Raw genomic sequence first — 16,307 nt, forward strand, 5'->3', positions numbered from 1 at the left:
TTTTGGTTGCAACAACAGAAAATCAAGACCATCAAAGCACAGAAGCTCAGCACGGAGAACTTGAAGAAATTCATTGCGCGTCGTCGTTGGGCGGTGAGTCGTCATACATTGCTGCATTTCAATATATAAACTCTCCTAACCAAGTTCTGTAAGTGGTTTGTAGCATTAGTTGGGAGAATCTGACGTTATGTCAAACATGTTTTCCTCAGCTATCGTTTACAACGTACGTAAAATTATGTTGTGGCTCCGAATGCAGTACAAGCGATATTTGAGTCTGAAACTGCATGGGTTGTTATCAACAAATAATATTTGACTTGGCTCTCAGACTTTAGAAGTTTGTCTTCACGTTTGTTGCCGATGCTTATCAAAACTTAAGCTTAGATTAGGTTAACTTCACTTCTTGCCGGTTTACTCGTGTGAGGTACAGTGACAGAAGTGTCTCTCAAAATACGATGGCAAAACAAGAACGTGAAATGACCAAGTTCTGCGTAGTCTGAGGAACGCGAACGACAATGGCTAATTTTTGGTATTTCCATTTGGAACTGAACGTTGTCACAGCATATTTAGCCTGAGCACGTTTTCGGAGCCATTGGTGTGGTGACCAGATCTAAACAATTGCGAATTTCGTCGGTAAAATATAAATTCATTTTTGACTGGGCGTCGTCCTCGGCGTCGCCGTCGTCATTGCTTGAGCTCCCTATTGACTAAGTGGAAATAGAGTTGAGTAAATATGTTTTATTTCTTTCTTTCAGAGAACGGCGAATGCTTTGCGTGCTCTGAGCCGAATGGGATCTCTTGGTGGGCTGATGGCTGGGGGAGGCAAGGGTGGTGGAGCTGCAGGTGCTGCTGCTCCCAAACCTGGCGGCTTCCTCCAGAAGGTGAAGGAGGAGAAAGCCAAGGAGGAATCTCAGGAGAAATCACCCAAACCTGAGCCGAAGAAGAAGGAAGCTCCCAAGGAAGAACCCAAGAAAACACCAGGTGATAACCTCGTGCCAGAAAGACGAGGCGCGAATCTGTCGGGCCGCAGAAGTCCCGCCCTGAGTGGCAGGAGAAGCCCGATGTCTCGGGCAGAAATCCGTAAGTATAGCACTCCTGATCCACGCGTTTAACACGTGCAACCATATGTTTGATCACGTGCATCGTCTTGCTTGTGTTGGTATGGAACGACTAACAGACTAAGAGTGGCAACCAGAAATGTAACGCGTCTGTGTTATCCTATCGGGAGTTCCACGGGGTCTGTTGTCTTTCTTACGATTTCCGAAGGCCAATGTTCTAAACAAAAGCTTCTGTGCTGACAGCAGCACATCTCTGTTTATCGTCCAAACCTATTGTCACTTAATATCTAACGAGTATCTTCACAGGCTCTGTTTCCACGGGGCCGGGGTCTTTCTCACGGCCCTTTCTCGCGATTTCCGAAGGCTAACGTTCGAAACGACAGCTTCTGTGCTGGACAGCAGCAGATCTCTGTCTTTTGTCTACGTCTATTGGAAATTAACATCTAACGAGTCCCTGGACAGGCTCTGAACGGGTATTTGGATTTGCGGATCAAATCCAAGTCCTTCCAGGATTTTTTTTTTTTTTTTTTTTTCAGTTTGTCCTTCAGGATTACTATCTCCCTTTTCTCGGAAGTCCTGCTTCGAGAAAACAATTCTTTAGTACGTGATCTATACCAGTTTCATTGTCATTCTTGTCTAGCGTTACTGGCGTTTTTCTTGTATCTACTATATTACATCTCTATTGCTGCTAAGATTAGCTTTTTTTCCCCGTCTTTTGTTTGCGTTCATTGGTGCGTAATGTGAGAAAAAAATTTTTTTCACCTTGAGCTTCTTTGTTACACGCTCAAATTTTCAAAAAAAAAAAGTCTTTACAGCTTTGGTGTTCTCCTCAAGGTGATGAAATTCTTGATTCTCATATCCAGTCCACTTCAATTTGTTATAAAAAGGTGAAGAGAATTTACTAATGAGTCACTACTGCAGCTAATGCCTTTTTTGTGCGCCTTTCTCACTGTTAAAGACCTTGTTGTAGTTAGCCCTTCAATCTTCCAAAGACTCAAAACCATGATTCCTTTAAACTAATCACTATTACTAATTTTCTCTTCTAAAAGAATTATTTGCTTAATTTTCTATTCCCTTATTGATGATTTTCTCTTGTTACTAAAACAAAGTTTTTCCTTTCTGTTTTTTTTTTTTTTCTGTTTTGCTTTATTTTTGTTTTCTTTCTTGCTCCTGTGCAGGTGTTACAAGCTCTTATAAGTCACTTAAAAGTATCACTTACTTAAAGGTAGTTTAACTTTGAATTGAGCTTTGTTGTACAATTTGGTTCTTAAGAACTGACACTGCTAAAGTGATTCTTGAAGAACTAATTTCTTTTCTCCGTTCGATTTCTTTAATAATTTAAGCGCCTTGTAGTAATCGATCTTAATAAAATTCGTTTTCGGATCATCGGCACACAAGCCAGTTAATGATTATACCCAGTAATCGGTATGAACTTTATAGTCTTTTATTATTTGTTTTGGCTCCAAACTTCAGGTGGCAGGTTATAGCCATTTGCAACATGCCATGGCGATTAACTATATTTAAACATGAAACGTCTCACCGCGTACCCGCAGCTAATTGTCCTGGCTAAATCACAGTTGATTTAATTTAAAAATTCCTCGAGCACAGTCTGTTCAAGAGATTGCGATAAGCTACACTTAAGATGGCGTGACGGATTTTCAACTGCTTATGACTCATTTAAGATATTTTAAATTTATTGCGTCTCTTTCGTGGTAGAAATGTTAACAGGAAATTTATGAAACTGTGTCGCGATTCTACAAAGTGCCAAAGGCATTTTTTAGAACTAATTTCACGCATCAAAAACATTCCTTTGCTATGCCCAAGGTCGCATACGCTATCGCTGTACGGCATTGTTAGCAGATCTAGCAGGAATCGACACTTCGGATAATTTTACCCCCTAATCCATATTTGGCTTTCTGAAGTTATTTTTGTGTATCCTAATCATAGCACAACCTCTTTGTACTTTTGCGGTGTTGTTTTGGTTTTCTTTCTTAATCTCAAATCAGAACTTATCTGAAGTTTTTTTTGCATCACTGCCTTTCCTTCCTGAATTTTTCAAATCCTTTGGCTTTCTGGGGAAATGTTAAGCGTTTTAGAAGTCGTTAAGCCCCCAACCCGTTATATTTTTTTTACCACGTTCGTCTGAAAACTTTCCGCATTTTAAGCCTACAGATTAGAGCCGTATTAAAAACAGTTTTTCTTTCTCCTTGTTTCTTCGTTTTTGGCATTTTTTGAATTGCACCTTAATGCCAACATGTTTTCTTTGAATCCAGTTTTTGACTGACTTCTAATAAAAAGAAACAATTATAATGGTCTTATTGTTGTTACACTTTGACATTGAAGACGGTATCAAATGGCACTTGTTAATTGAAAGGCGGGCAAATTTTTGTCGAAGTTTCGCGAACATAATCCCCGTATATTACGTCTGTTTCTGGTTAAAATTCTCAGTTGAAGTTTGCTCGCTCGAATCTCATTCGCAAAATCTTGCCGACTTCACCAAGAGAACACTGCAGCTTTTTTCTTCATTTAAACCATCATAACGTCTCCCATACTGATACATTTTAGCCACTCGTGGAGACTGGAGCAGAAGACTGTAAGCGGTGTTTTTGCAGTCTAATTGCGGATCTTTCGCCGTTCCGACTGCTAAATTGCTCAACTTGCTCTAGCAATGAACTATCAGCGGCTGTTGACGAGAAGGCTTTCTTCCACTCGCAGAGACATCAAAAGCAAAATCACAGGTTTGTGTGTATTGTATAAAAACAGTATTTAGCATCCAAAATTCGTTCTGCCCGGCAGGCATGTGTGACCAGTTTGTTCTCACGTTCATTGAAGCCAGATTTTATTGAAATCTGCTGTGTACCTGTCGAGAATGATGCTACGCTTGCCTGCATATCATCGTTCCGCAATACTCTACCCAGAAAACGTTTCATATGCAATCGTATTTTTTCCTTTTCATTGGAAATTTCTGTGTTGCTTAATTTCTATTCCCTCGTCCGCCTTTGTTCACATTTATCACAGCATCTTCTTAATAACTTTAATAGTTGACCTTGTAAGTAATCTAGAACTACGATTTGTAACCCTAGGCAGAAAGTATGCGCTACCTTTTGGAAGAAAAAAAAAAACGTGTAGTTAAGTATAACTAGGCAATCTTCTGAATTTTGCGTCGACACGTTGTGCAAAGCTGTTTTTCTTCGCTTTTCCGTAATCTCACTCTGTCAGAATAATTAAAATGCTTTTCAAAATGTCAAAAATGCTCGTCAGAGAATGAGCCATCTTCTAGATCGCTGGGTCAAGTTACATGTTAACTGTTTAGCATTCCTCCGGTCGCGCAACTCGACACAAGTTCGTTTCCGAGTGGAGAAGACAGTGAAAGCGATTTGTTATCTTGTCTTTTTGATTCGTGTTTCGCACAGCCCTTTCGTCTGAGAATTGCAGTTCTGTTCCGTGTTCTTGTGAAAGAATTAATCTGTTCCGGTATCCTTGTCAATTTGACATCTTCGTGAGAGGAATTATCCAAATCCCAGAGTGGCTTTTTCGGGAAACTTCTCGTTGAATCTCAAACTGTCTCGGTAATTGTCTTAATCTATAGCTTCCGACCTCTTTGCAATCTTGAATTTGCTAAGCAAGGGAATAATCGGTGACATTAATCTGCTTACAAGTTGCTTTGTGTTATCGTGTTACAGAATACAACTTGTTACGTGAAATGTTGATCAAACCAAGGTCTCAGCTGTCACGCTTTAGAATACAAGCTTACTCATAATATTTACTTAGTTCATTCCATCGTGTTTTGGTTTGTTTATTTCTTCTTTTATCAGTGTATTTACACGAGCTCTCTGTGCCTTTTGTTCGTGCTAAATGCGATTGTGTACCTGGGGGGTTTAATGTTAAGTGTTTCGTTGCTCCAAGTTTATTTGAAATCTGCTCAACTGTCTGTATTAAGTGCCCACATCTGTCTGTCGCTATTGTTCTCTGTCTCATCAGTGCTCAACCATGTGTTCATCTTTGGCTGGAAATGAGAGTTTCTTTTTCCTTTAAAATATAAAGCCGCTGGGATAAGTTTTGAATTCTGTCTTGTGCGCTGATATAATTATTCCAAGGTGTTCGGCTTAATTTGGCATCATGTCGCGTTGTTTTGTAAATGATTGTCATTTTATGTGTAACTTCCGACCACTTTTAATTATCATTCCTGAATCGTCAACCTTCTTCTCAATACTTCAGTTATCTTTGTTGCTTTTAATCCTATCCCTGTCTGCTCGAAATATTATCTATATTCACCTTACTGTTACCATACTTTTCTTGTAATTTTTGTGGTTTTATGATGCCGGTCTCGTCCTATTTCAGATTAAAATTTTATTTTTTCTCCCAATCTCACTGCTTGGCCGTGGAAGTATGGTTTTAGCAAAGAGAAACTTTGTTGAGGACTGTTAATGTGTCGCAACCAATGAGCGTACGAAGTGCCAGAAATTCTGCCTACATTTTCCTTCTTCTATTATTTTTTTTCTTGATATTTCTTCCTAACTCCTACTTTCTGTTGTGTTTCCTTCACTCCCACGGAAACACGCGTATTTTCCAACCTCTTTAAGGTTTCGTAGAATTGAGCCATTTCTTTCCCCTTTTACAATTAACTGCTGTAATTGATGTTTATTTCGTTCGTTGCTTTCTTTATTTCTTTACCAGAAGTTCGCGGGGTTCAAATAGACCTGCAGTTTCTTTTCTGTACGATCATTAGATGGCCTTAGATTGTTTCTTGTTTTAGGTCGTTTTTCCAGGCCTCCTTAGACGCTTCCCTGGCCCTGTAAAGCCTATTTCTTTTGGGCTATCATTCTCTTAATTCCTATACCATACTAATCTCCCATGCGGTTTCAAAGCAATGTGGCGGATATTTCCTTTTGTATCTCTGCTGTGTGGGTTTTGATTCCCGAAACACCCACCCATTACAGCACTTCCTTATTACTTCCCACTTTAAGGCAAGTATTTCTGACCGACTGTTCTTTGCTCTTGAGTTTCTTGGCCACCTGCAAATCACGTGTTCTTCGTCACGTATTTATCACGTGTTTCTCCTCAACCCATGTGGAACTGCCCGTCATCCGTACGCTTGTGTGTTCTATTGTTAATCAGTGATCTTGTTTCCTATATAGATGGTATGCCACTAGGCCCCCCCGTCTTCATTCAACACCTGACGAATTGCGAGATCATAGAAAACAGCGCCGCCAGATTCGAGTGCAAGGTCAGCGGTAACCCAGAACCGGAAGTAGAATGGTACAAAGATGGCCGCCTACTCAAAGAAAGTAAACAACTCACATTCCTCTACGATGACAACGACAACTGCAAACTTATCATCACCAAGGGAACCGCAGCCGACGCTGGCGAATACACTGTGGTGGCCGAGAATCCGCACGGCAAAGTATCGAGTAGCGCACGACTGGTTATCGACACGGGCTCAACAGACGACGAAACCGCGAGCGAGTCCGAACTCTCTGAGCTTTCTGGTTCGGAAACGGAAGAAACGAAGATGACCGCGAAGGAAGAAAAGATCACGAAGTATTACACAGTTCAGGACGAGGTCGGCAAAGGACGGTTCGGTGTTGTCTGCAAGTGTATTGATAATAAGACCGGGCGAGCCTACGCGGCTAAGTTCATCAAGTGCACCACGCCCAAGGACCGTCAAGATGTGGTACACGAAGCGGAGATCATGAATACTGTTCGGCATAAGCGGCTTCTTAGACTTCAAGACTTCTTTCAGACGCCCACTGAGATGATCCTGGTTATGGAACTGGTGACTGGAGGAGAGCTGTTCGAGAAGGTTGTGGAGGACGAATTCATCTCGGAGATAGAAGTGTCGTATTACATGAAGCAGATCTTAGAAGGACTTCAGCACATGCACCAACGCGATGTGCTTCATCTTGATCTCAAACCCGAGAATATCATGCTTATTCGACCTGACAGCAAACAAATCAAGCTTATCGACTTCGGCCTGGCGAGAAAATACAACCCGAGGGAAAACCTCAAGGTCATGTTCGGAACACCGGAATTTGTCGCCCCGGAGGTCATTACATACGAACGTATCACACCTGCCACGGACTTGTGGTCTATCGGTGTCATAGCGTATATTTTGATGAGTGGCTTGTCGCCATTTATGGGGGACACTGACGCAGAGACTCTGACGAATGTTCAGCTGGCAGAATGGGACTTCGACGATCCTGTCTTCGATGATGTCTCCGAGGAAGCTAAGGACTTCATCAGTAGCCTTCTTGTACTCAGAGCAAACAAGAGAGGCACGGTTGATCAGCTTTTGAAACATCATTGGTTCACAGTTAAGAAGGACAAGGGAAAGAAACTGAAGACCGATCGCTTGAAGGCGTTCACAGCCAGAAGAAAATGGAAGCGAGCGATCACCGCCATTCGAAGCACGAACTTTCTTAGCCGGATTCTCGGAAGCCGGGGGTCCGATGATAAGAAGGGTAGTGGCGGCGCAGGTGGTGGACTCTTAGCCCGAGTCAAAGCAATGCATGCGGCTGGTATGCAAGGCTCGGAGGGTGGTGTCTCCCCGGCATCGTCGCCTTTCCTCTCGCCCGCTTCGGCTGCGCTCAGCACAAGTAATAGCTTTACTACAATTACAGTGACAGAAAGGATGCAATCACAGGGACAAGAAGGGACCACTGTTACGAAAAAAGAGACTGTGACCGTGACAAAAGACGGCGAAACAACCGTGGAGGAAAGAAAAACCACAACAACAAGAAACGGCGAGACAACACAGCAACAGAGTACAATAAAAGTCGAAGAAGGCGAAAATGGTTAGCGTGAAATTTTTCGTCAGAAAATCAAAATTTTAACATGAAAATTTATTTGTAATGGAAAGAAGGAAGGAATCCAAGATGAATTCGATTCGGAATTGTGGAAAAATGTTGTACGCAGTGTTCTTACTCTTGTGAGTGTTTTTTTTTTTGCTAACGCCATTTTGCTTTGTAGGTCACACGTAAGTACCATTCACATCACAGGAGTGCTATACTTTTTTTCCTTTTTTTAAATCTATATTTAACATGGCTAAGCTGTAGTTCTAGTTGTAAATAGTTACATTTCTTTGACTAACTGAAAAGAAGAGGGAACACTGAAGAAAATCAGGCAGATTACTTCGGCAAGGCCGTTCAGTTTTTTGTGTTTTCTAAAAGTTGAAAAACTTACCGAGACCGTAAAAATTCCAAAAATAATGGTTTAATTTTGTAAAACAGAACTGGACAAGAGACTGTAACCATTAGGAAGGGCGGATGACTAACGATCGCGAGGATGGAAGTAGATTGTAAAGCGGACAAAGTTGAAAGCGGAGGCAGCAATCATAGATAGATAGGCAAATGCCAAAACACGGGCTTTACTTTTCAAAATTTGTTCAGATTCCTCGATACTTTGCAAAAGTGTTACAAGTTTCATTTAGTGCCGAGCTGTAGGAAGATGATTTGTTATCAAAACTACAAAGTTGTTCTCTGCAAACTGTGTAACTTAGTTCTCAACGTTGGTAGAGCAGCCAAGATTTATGGAAAAACGTGGCAGTTTTTGTTCAGTTGCAGATAATTTGAACAGTTTGAGCCAGCTATCAAGGAAATTATATCAGGAACATGATGGGGAAAATTAGAGAAGAAATTTTACTCAAAAGTACGCGAAACGTTTTCCTTCCATCTGGCTAAGTTCATGTTTCCATGAGGGTATTTGGGTGATGTGCTGAAAACTGGCAATGTTATGCAATCGTTTCTCTTACTTGAGTGCGAAAAAAAATCATCGTTTTAAGTTTTTGAAAAGTGATTGTTGAAATTCTTTTCAGGGTCTTTTTGTTTTGTCGAGGCAGGATCCTGTTGTCAATAGTTCTTAGTGTAATGTTATTCGTATCTCTCCCGCAAAGGTTTACAATGCCTTATCTTAAAACAAACGTTTATGAAGTTATAAATAGGCTTCGCCTTTGATCGGATGATGGGTAAAAATCTAGCAAAAAAGCTGATTGAAAACCATATTCTTCCATGTCGAATAGAAGGAAGTTTTGAGAATTTCAAAGCTGATCTAGTAGCAAGTAGGATGGATTCTTTCAATTCCTGCAGCTCGGTGATGTTTTTGTGCGGAAACATAAACGACAACGAAACCTCGCGGGAAAATGCCGTATAAGGTAATTCTTCTGTTAATGATATATCGTCCAAAATTGTTGGAATCTACGTAATAATCGTTTATTTACCAGCAGGGTGCTCTTCTAAATTCATTAAAATCGTCTTTTCTTAGTCTTCTTGTATCCAAGTTCTATTATTAAAACCATTTCAAACTACTCCGCTCGAAACATGTGTTACTTCGTTCGGTATTATGTTATCACTAAAATTGAAAACAGTTATTTTATCTTTGGAAACACTTGACACAGCAAAATGAACTGGACTGTTTAAGAGACAGAGGGGCTTATTTAACTTTAATTTCTGTTTTGTGTTTAGTACAATCCACATTAAAAAGGTGATAGTCGTCAACTAATTATCAATGCTGAGGTTTTTACGGAATTTGTTTTACAGCTAACAGAGAATTAAGCGAGATATTGCACACAGACACGATTGTTGATATGCAGCTTGTTGCGTGACATGTAATTATGCAGAATTGAGAAGTCGTGCTGTCGGGATTTTAAAACTCATTTGACTGGAATTATCGTAAGCCGTAGCTTCCATTCTTCAAAGTTACTTGACGGTGAAGTCGAGCTACTTCAACCATTCTTCATATCTTGTGATTACTTTGAAACCTTTTGTCGTTTAGGACTGATCAACAACATGGCAGCCGATGCAAGTAAGTGACAGGCATTTCCAAAGTTCATTTGAAGGCGTTAACCTGTGGTACTGCTGGTGCAAATTGTTCTCTGCTCATGCAATAATTTGTGATATCTGTTATAACTCTCTCTCACAATATAGAAGAAAATCTACATTCGTATTTGCTGTAATTGACCTTGCTATTATTAAAGAGGGCTTACAGCTTGCATTTCTAACAAGATTTACCTATATCGTAATTTGTAAGCCTTTTTATTGTGGCCGAGTCAAATCTTGTAGATCTGCGATCGCTTTCCACACTTCTTATACTTTTGTTTTCTCCTTGTACTTTTTCTGTAAGTTTTTGTGTTGATCCATTTTAAGCCAGGGCCCATCATCTACTTGTTCAGTTTCTGAAGTGCTTATAATTTTGGATTTGCTTCTTGAAAACGAGCACGTAGGCGAACTCCACAGCCTACTGTGAAGAACACAACGAAGCTTTTTGTTTGAAGCTAGTTAGCCTTTACAAAGTAGTTCCCATGATGTAGACAGTCTTCCAGCCTCACTAGTGTTTTTATGTCCTTGAGAGCGACACTTGCTCTTACACTACCCTTCATTCTCCCCACGGGCTTTTAATTGGTAATGACAATTTATTAAAGAAAACTTGACAAGATTTTAGAAGGTATTCTGTGATCGACTAGCATCTCAACCAGGCAAGGGGAGTCCATCGTACTATGGAAACGAGAATTAAGCGACGGTTGCATTCGCTCTTGTAGACAGTGTTTTCCTTTATGCAGTTTGGATATTTTCCCCTGAAATAACAGTACCGTTTGTGTTTGTGTATTAAACATTCTCAAGGAGATTCAGATGCCTGGGAAAACTGTAAAATTGAAAACACTGTTTGCTGCTTGCTGGAAAACAAATATTTACGTTACCTTTTGTTGTGCTGGAGATAACATGTCTATCTCTTGCAAACATTGGAAGAAATGTATTAAAAACTTATTGATCGTCTGTTATGTCACGCCCTTAGAACTGTTTTCAAAGATCGTTCATTTCGTCTCGTTGCGTTTGCGAAGGTTCGTCACGAGATTTATTTCATTGCTAGAGTGATCTCAAACAGAAAGAACTTTGGCGTTAAATATTTTGATACAATAAGCTTGATGAATGGTCAGACTTTATGCATATTTTTCCTGAAATGCTTTGAAATCCTGAAACTCGGTCATGTATGTCGCAGTTAAAGATTATTTCTGTCGCTCTGTGCTCGAGTTTGCCAATGCATTTCGTTTGATTTGCTCGCTTTTCGTGGTAGAAACTTATTCTTGAATCCTTTATTGTAGATAAAATGTGGATTTTGCGTTTAAATTGGTGTCAGACTCGATCGTCGTGCAATAACTTAAAAGCGTGACCAAAAATATTGTTTCCACTTCCTTTCAGTTAGTCAGTGATAAAGGTCAGTAATTATCATATATCAAATACGTACAAGTCGCTGGTCAGCGGTTGCATAGTCTGCTTCATATCTGGACAGTCTACTACGTCGTAATTTAGATGGCAAACTACCAGTGTAGCGACTCTCATCCAAGGGTCGGTAGTTTCACGAAAAAATTGTGGAACTCATCTTTAACTGTAATGTGCATCGTGATTTTGCTAGATCAAAAATTTGTTCACAATTCTTTAGAAAGTACTTGTGTTGTTTCCTCAGTTTTAGTGAAGTGAAACCCAAATTTAAGCATGAGATCGTCAAGCAATTCCATGGTCAAAAGAAGCTAAGCTTCTGTTTCTAGATAAACTCGGTCTCACTGAAAACGTCAAAGGTAACAGAAACCCTTTTCCAATCTGACGCCGGCAAGAAGGGCCAATTTGCGTCTTGCAAGGAGTTCAGTTGTTAAGCCTGGCTTTGATTAGCGATGCAAGCATATTCTCAAACACACGAGTCCATACAGACACTTGGAAACACAAGAGTAAGACCAAGGATCAACATGGTTTTATTTGTATGCTTGCACTTGTGTGTCTTTGTGTTAATATGGACGTTATGTGCTTGAGCGTATGCTTGCATCACTAGTGAAAACCACGCTTAAGTTGCACGTTCCTCCTTGATCTAAGTGTGTTTCTTGTAATAATGATTAGGTAAGACAGGAGGTCTTGGAGGAGCAGCAAACACTCCACAAGCCATCGCCAAGCGTTATGCCTCAGGCGGAGTGGCGCTCAAGTTGGAAAATGTCGACAAATGCTGGGGTATCAAGCACGAATTAGCAAGGTAATGGAATACCTTTATCAAAGTCTTTATTCTCCTTACGACATCGGTATGTTTTCAAACAGACATTGGATCAGAAGAAAGAAAATCATCAACTAAGAGATATTATCTTGGTGTACCATGAAATTCTGAGAACGGCCATAGAAAGACATGAAAAATCGAGTGTTCGGGAAACCGGAATTTCCCTGTAAGAATTTTGACAGGGTGCAAACGCTGCTGACGAGTTGTAAAATAAGAACTTGTGTTAATGCTACTTTGTTTTATCCCAGGGGCCGTTTCTCAGTAATTAAGCGCTGTTTAGATGCCAAGACAAAGAAGCCATTTGTAGCTAAGATCATCAAATATGATGATGACACGGATCGCGATGACACGCTTCAAGAGTTTGACATTCATCGCAGCATTAAAGGAGAAAAAGTTGTCATGTTACGAGATGCGTTTCTTTTGAGGAGATATCTCGTCCTTATTATGGACCTGTAAGTATGCCATAAATAAATAATAGCCCCCATTTGGCACGAAAATATACTCAGATATTTGTCCACGGGCATATCAGTTTCGAGAAGAAAACTGAGTTTCGACGAAGATACAATGTCCAAGGACAAATATCTCAGCATAGTTTTCCTTCACATATTTTTCGCAACACGCGTGATCTTTTGAAAATTGAGGAATATCACTTGGATATTCCCCCTGATATTCCCGCGGGTGTTCCCCAGTTTTAGTTGGGGTATATTCAGTCACGTGACGGGTTTAGACCAATCGCTCTGGCTTATCTTTAAATTCACTTTTTTGCGCGTCATTTCTTTGTCCATAAGCTCAGTCGACTTGTGTCTTTTGATTTTGCTGTTCCTCTTTGATTTTGCCGTCCCAAAACCCTAAGTTCCTAAGTTTCCTAAGTTTGATAAAAATCTAATTTCCTCACACTTTATCACTACATTTTCAAGCGGACAACTGATGAGAATAACGAAAATCATCAATTGATCTCGAGACTCTAAAGCTCTAAACACTATAAATTACAATTAAGCGCTAGTACTGCTAGGTCATGTTACTAATCTGACCATTCATTGGAAAGGTGATTTAATTTATTTTGTCTTCAATCTCAGGGTCGAAGGGCAAGATATTCTGAGCTTTGTTGGATCCAAACCAAGACCAAACGAAGAAGACATCGCATTTGTTATGCGGCCCTTGATTGAAGTAGTGAATTACCTTCATGGACAGCAAATTGTTCATTTAGATATAAGGGTGAGTGTAATTTCGGGATCCTCCGACCGACCGATTGACCGACCGAGTCACTGACTGACTGACTGACTGACCGACCGACCGACCGACGGACTGACGCAATGACTCACTTTTTGACTCACTGACTGTCTCACTTATTGATTGACTCACTCACTCACTCAATCACTCACTGCCTGACCCTCTGGCTAATTAAATTTCTTTGAATGGCTTACTTGCCAACTTGATTGGTTGATTGCCTGCTCCATTGATACTTGTTTTTTTATTATTATTTATTTATTTTTATAGCCCAGCAACATTTTCATTGCCAAGAGCAATTTGGGTGTGAAACTTATCGATTTTGGAAGTGCTCGCCGCATCAAGAATTGGAAGGAAGGCGACATGCTGGCCATTGTAAGCTATCCTGCGTTCACAGGTACGGTGTTGCGGGTAATAGTGTCCAGGTCGTATTCAGTCATGGTATTTTGAGTTATTTTGGACACGTACAAAACTACTTTTAAATTGAAGGAAACCTGAAAATAGTAGTTTACTATGATAGAAAAACACAAAAGAGATAATAATAAACCATAAAGAAACAAGGATGGCTAGCGATGGAAGAGATTAACACGAAGAACAAACGACGAACTTGAAATATTTAGGCTGGACATTTCAACATGCGCAAACCGTGACGTAGCTCCATTGAAATGATAAAAAGAGAAAAAGTGCGATTTGGTGACTCCTACTTTTCCTGCTCTAACAAAAAAATAAACGCAAAATCCGAAAATGAGTTTCAGCAAAATAGTAAGACAAGATATATTTTACTGAGTTTTTTCCTGCCCTTTTTTTGCCGCCACGAGATTTTCGCAGAAACTCGTAATAAAGTAAGGACGGGTGCCACATTTTTTCCCGCCAAAAAATGACAGCCAGCTCACACGCATACACTCTTATCATTGGTTGATCTAGTACTCTTAGTTATTATGTATTATTGTAAAATTAAGTTTGATGGAAGTTGGCGTTTGTTTTAAGGTAAGCTTCTCGCCCATTCACTGGGATTAACACGATACGTTTTTTCCAGCTCCTGAACTTTTGGACTTCGCTCCAGTCAGTGGGGCGGCCGACATGTGGAGTATTGGTGTTCTCCTCTATGCTCTGTAAGTATAAGTTTTATTTTAGAAGCACCATGGCCGAGTGGTTAGGGCGCCGGACTTGAAATCCGGAGGTCGCGGGTTCAAGTCCAGCTCTGACCACTAAGCTGGAGTTGTTTCCTGGTAGACCCCAGTTCAACTGCCCGGTCATGCTTGTAAATAGCCAGCTGGTCTGTCTCCCGCCAGTTGGGATTTTTGAGCCTGTTATCATCTGACCATTATGATCAAGACTTTGCAATCTATGTTGCTTTCTCCTTCTTTTTTTAGCGTGAGTGGATCTCTTCCATTTGCGGTGGAAACCAAAGACGATGAAGATGAAGACGAGAAAATTTGCGAGTGCGTCCAGAGGGGCAAATGGTCTTTTGACTCCAAAGCCTTCGCTCGCAGCACTTCGGAAGTGAAAGACTTCATCACTGCTCTTATGAGCAAGGACGCCAAGTAAGTCCCAAGTTTGAAATGCAAATTCTGTTTACTGTGTTGCATAAATTTCTCTCAATACAAGATGTGAGAATTTAGTGGCTCATCATATCCACCAGAGAAAACAATTCGGTAGCTTTTATGCGACGGGTCCACACTTCGCTGGGGAAATTTGAAAACGCCACAATCACCGGTCTTTTTGGATTTGTGTTTGACGAAGGCCCAAGCAGGGAAATCACATGATTGTCGTGATTTCGAAAAGTTCCGTTTTAAAAATGTTTTCCGTCCACACAAAAACGTAAAACCGGCGTTTTCAATTCCCTCCGGTTTGAATAGCGTTTTCGAAAAAGCTCCGTTTTCGTGACGGATTAGTGTGGACGCTGGGCTTAACCATGGAGATAAAGCTGCGTTTTCCAGTTTCTCCGGCGAGTTGTGGACGCCGCCTTAGATCCCTGCTAGTAGTTTGGACATTTTTTTCTCAGTTTAGTGTAATACTGAACAGCGCTGTTCCTCAGATTCCTTGACAATTTCTAGCGACATTTAACCAGTTTGGATAACCGCATCGAGGCATTCGCTAATACATTTTTCACACAATTGATTTTCGTCCTCTTTTTCGTTTTCCTCCAGAAAACGTCCATCTGCCGAAGAAGCATCGAAACACCCTTGGCTTGCGGTAAGTTTCAACTAATGGTCCAATATTGTATTCTTAAAAATCCAAAAACGAATTTTGCGTTTCTTTACAAAAAAAGGTTAATCCAAGATCATTCGGATCATGGTGCATCAAAGGAACGGAAGAATCTACTTTGGACAAGGATTCTTCTGTTCTGGATTAATCTGTTTAGTTAAGAAAATCCGAAAAATTAGAAAAATCCGGTTTTGGATTAATTAAGAATCAATCTTCTATTTTCCCAAAGAAACGCACCTCAAGCCTTTCTGTCAAAGTGTACACATCATCCCCTCCCTCCCATCCCTCTGGCCTAGAAGGAACTACGTGTCTCAATCTTTATTCTTATGTTGATCATTTTTCGTGCTTTTTGATCTATTTTCTCCGTCTCTCTGCCGGTTTCCACTTGTGCAAACTATTACCGTCTCTCACGACCCCATTGGATGTGCCTTTTCGTGACTGTTACTTGGAGTATCCTGTGACACTGCTTAAATTCTGTGCTTTATTTTCAGGGTGAGAACATGCAGAAACGTCGTTCATCAGACGTCACAGCTTCTAAACTCAAAGATCTTGCTCAAAAACTTATGCAGAAGGTAAATGGATAAAGTAGATTTTCACTAGAAAAATCTTAAATTTGATTTTGAAGAAATGTAGAAATTAAATAGCTACAAATGAACATACTGTTCAGTAGTTTTCATATGAATGGTCTCACGTTGGGGTTTCGTCAAAAATATATTTAATGTATTGACTACATTGTACAATGACTGCTTAAAGGAGCTCACTCAGGGTAATTTGAGTTATTTTGGCCAC

The 16,307-nt window shown here is 40.4% G+C and overlaps 1 protein-coding gene across 6 annotated transcripts in view; it reads left to right on the forward strand.

Annotated features, from left to right (window-relative positions):
* The window catches only part of LOC110049507 (obscurin-like), a 123,825-nt gene that overhangs the window by 106,419 nt on the left and 1,099 nt on the right, over nt 1-16,307 (forward strand). For 5 of the 6 annotated variants that reach the window (XM_089296657.1, XM_089296658.1, XM_089296660.1 and 2 more), the window contains 11 exons: nt 19-93; nt 753-1,077; nt 6,194-7,849; nt 11,936-12,065; nt 12,332-12,535; nt 13,160-13,298; nt 13,581-13,707; nt 14,347-14,422; nt 14,684-14,854; nt 15,461-15,506; nt 16,010-16,090. In XM_089296657.1, the coding sequence (XP_089152783.1) occupies nt 19-93; nt 753-1,077; nt 6,194-7,849; nt 11,936-12,065; nt 12,332-12,535; nt 13,160-13,298; nt 13,581-13,707; nt 14,347-14,422; nt 14,684-14,854; nt 15,461-15,506; nt 16,010-16,090 (3,030 nt within the window). The remainder of the gene's footprint in view (nt 1-18; nt 94-752; nt 1,078-6,193; nt 7,850-11,935; nt 12,066-12,331; nt 12,536-13,159; nt 13,299-13,580; nt 13,708-14,346; nt 14,423-14,683; nt 14,855-15,460; nt 15,507-16,009; nt 16,091-16,307) is intronic. The other variant, XM_089296659.1, reaches the window with a different exon arrangement.

This window comes from Orbicella faveolata, unplaced genomic scaffold, assembly GCF_042242905.1.
Source record: "Orbicella faveolata isolate gen_17 unplaced genomic scaffold, um_ofav_v1 contig_27, whole genome shotgun sequence".
Taxonomy (NCBI): domain Eukaryota; kingdom Metazoa; phylum Cnidaria; class Anthozoa; order Scleractinia; family Merulinidae; genus Orbicella; species Orbicella faveolata.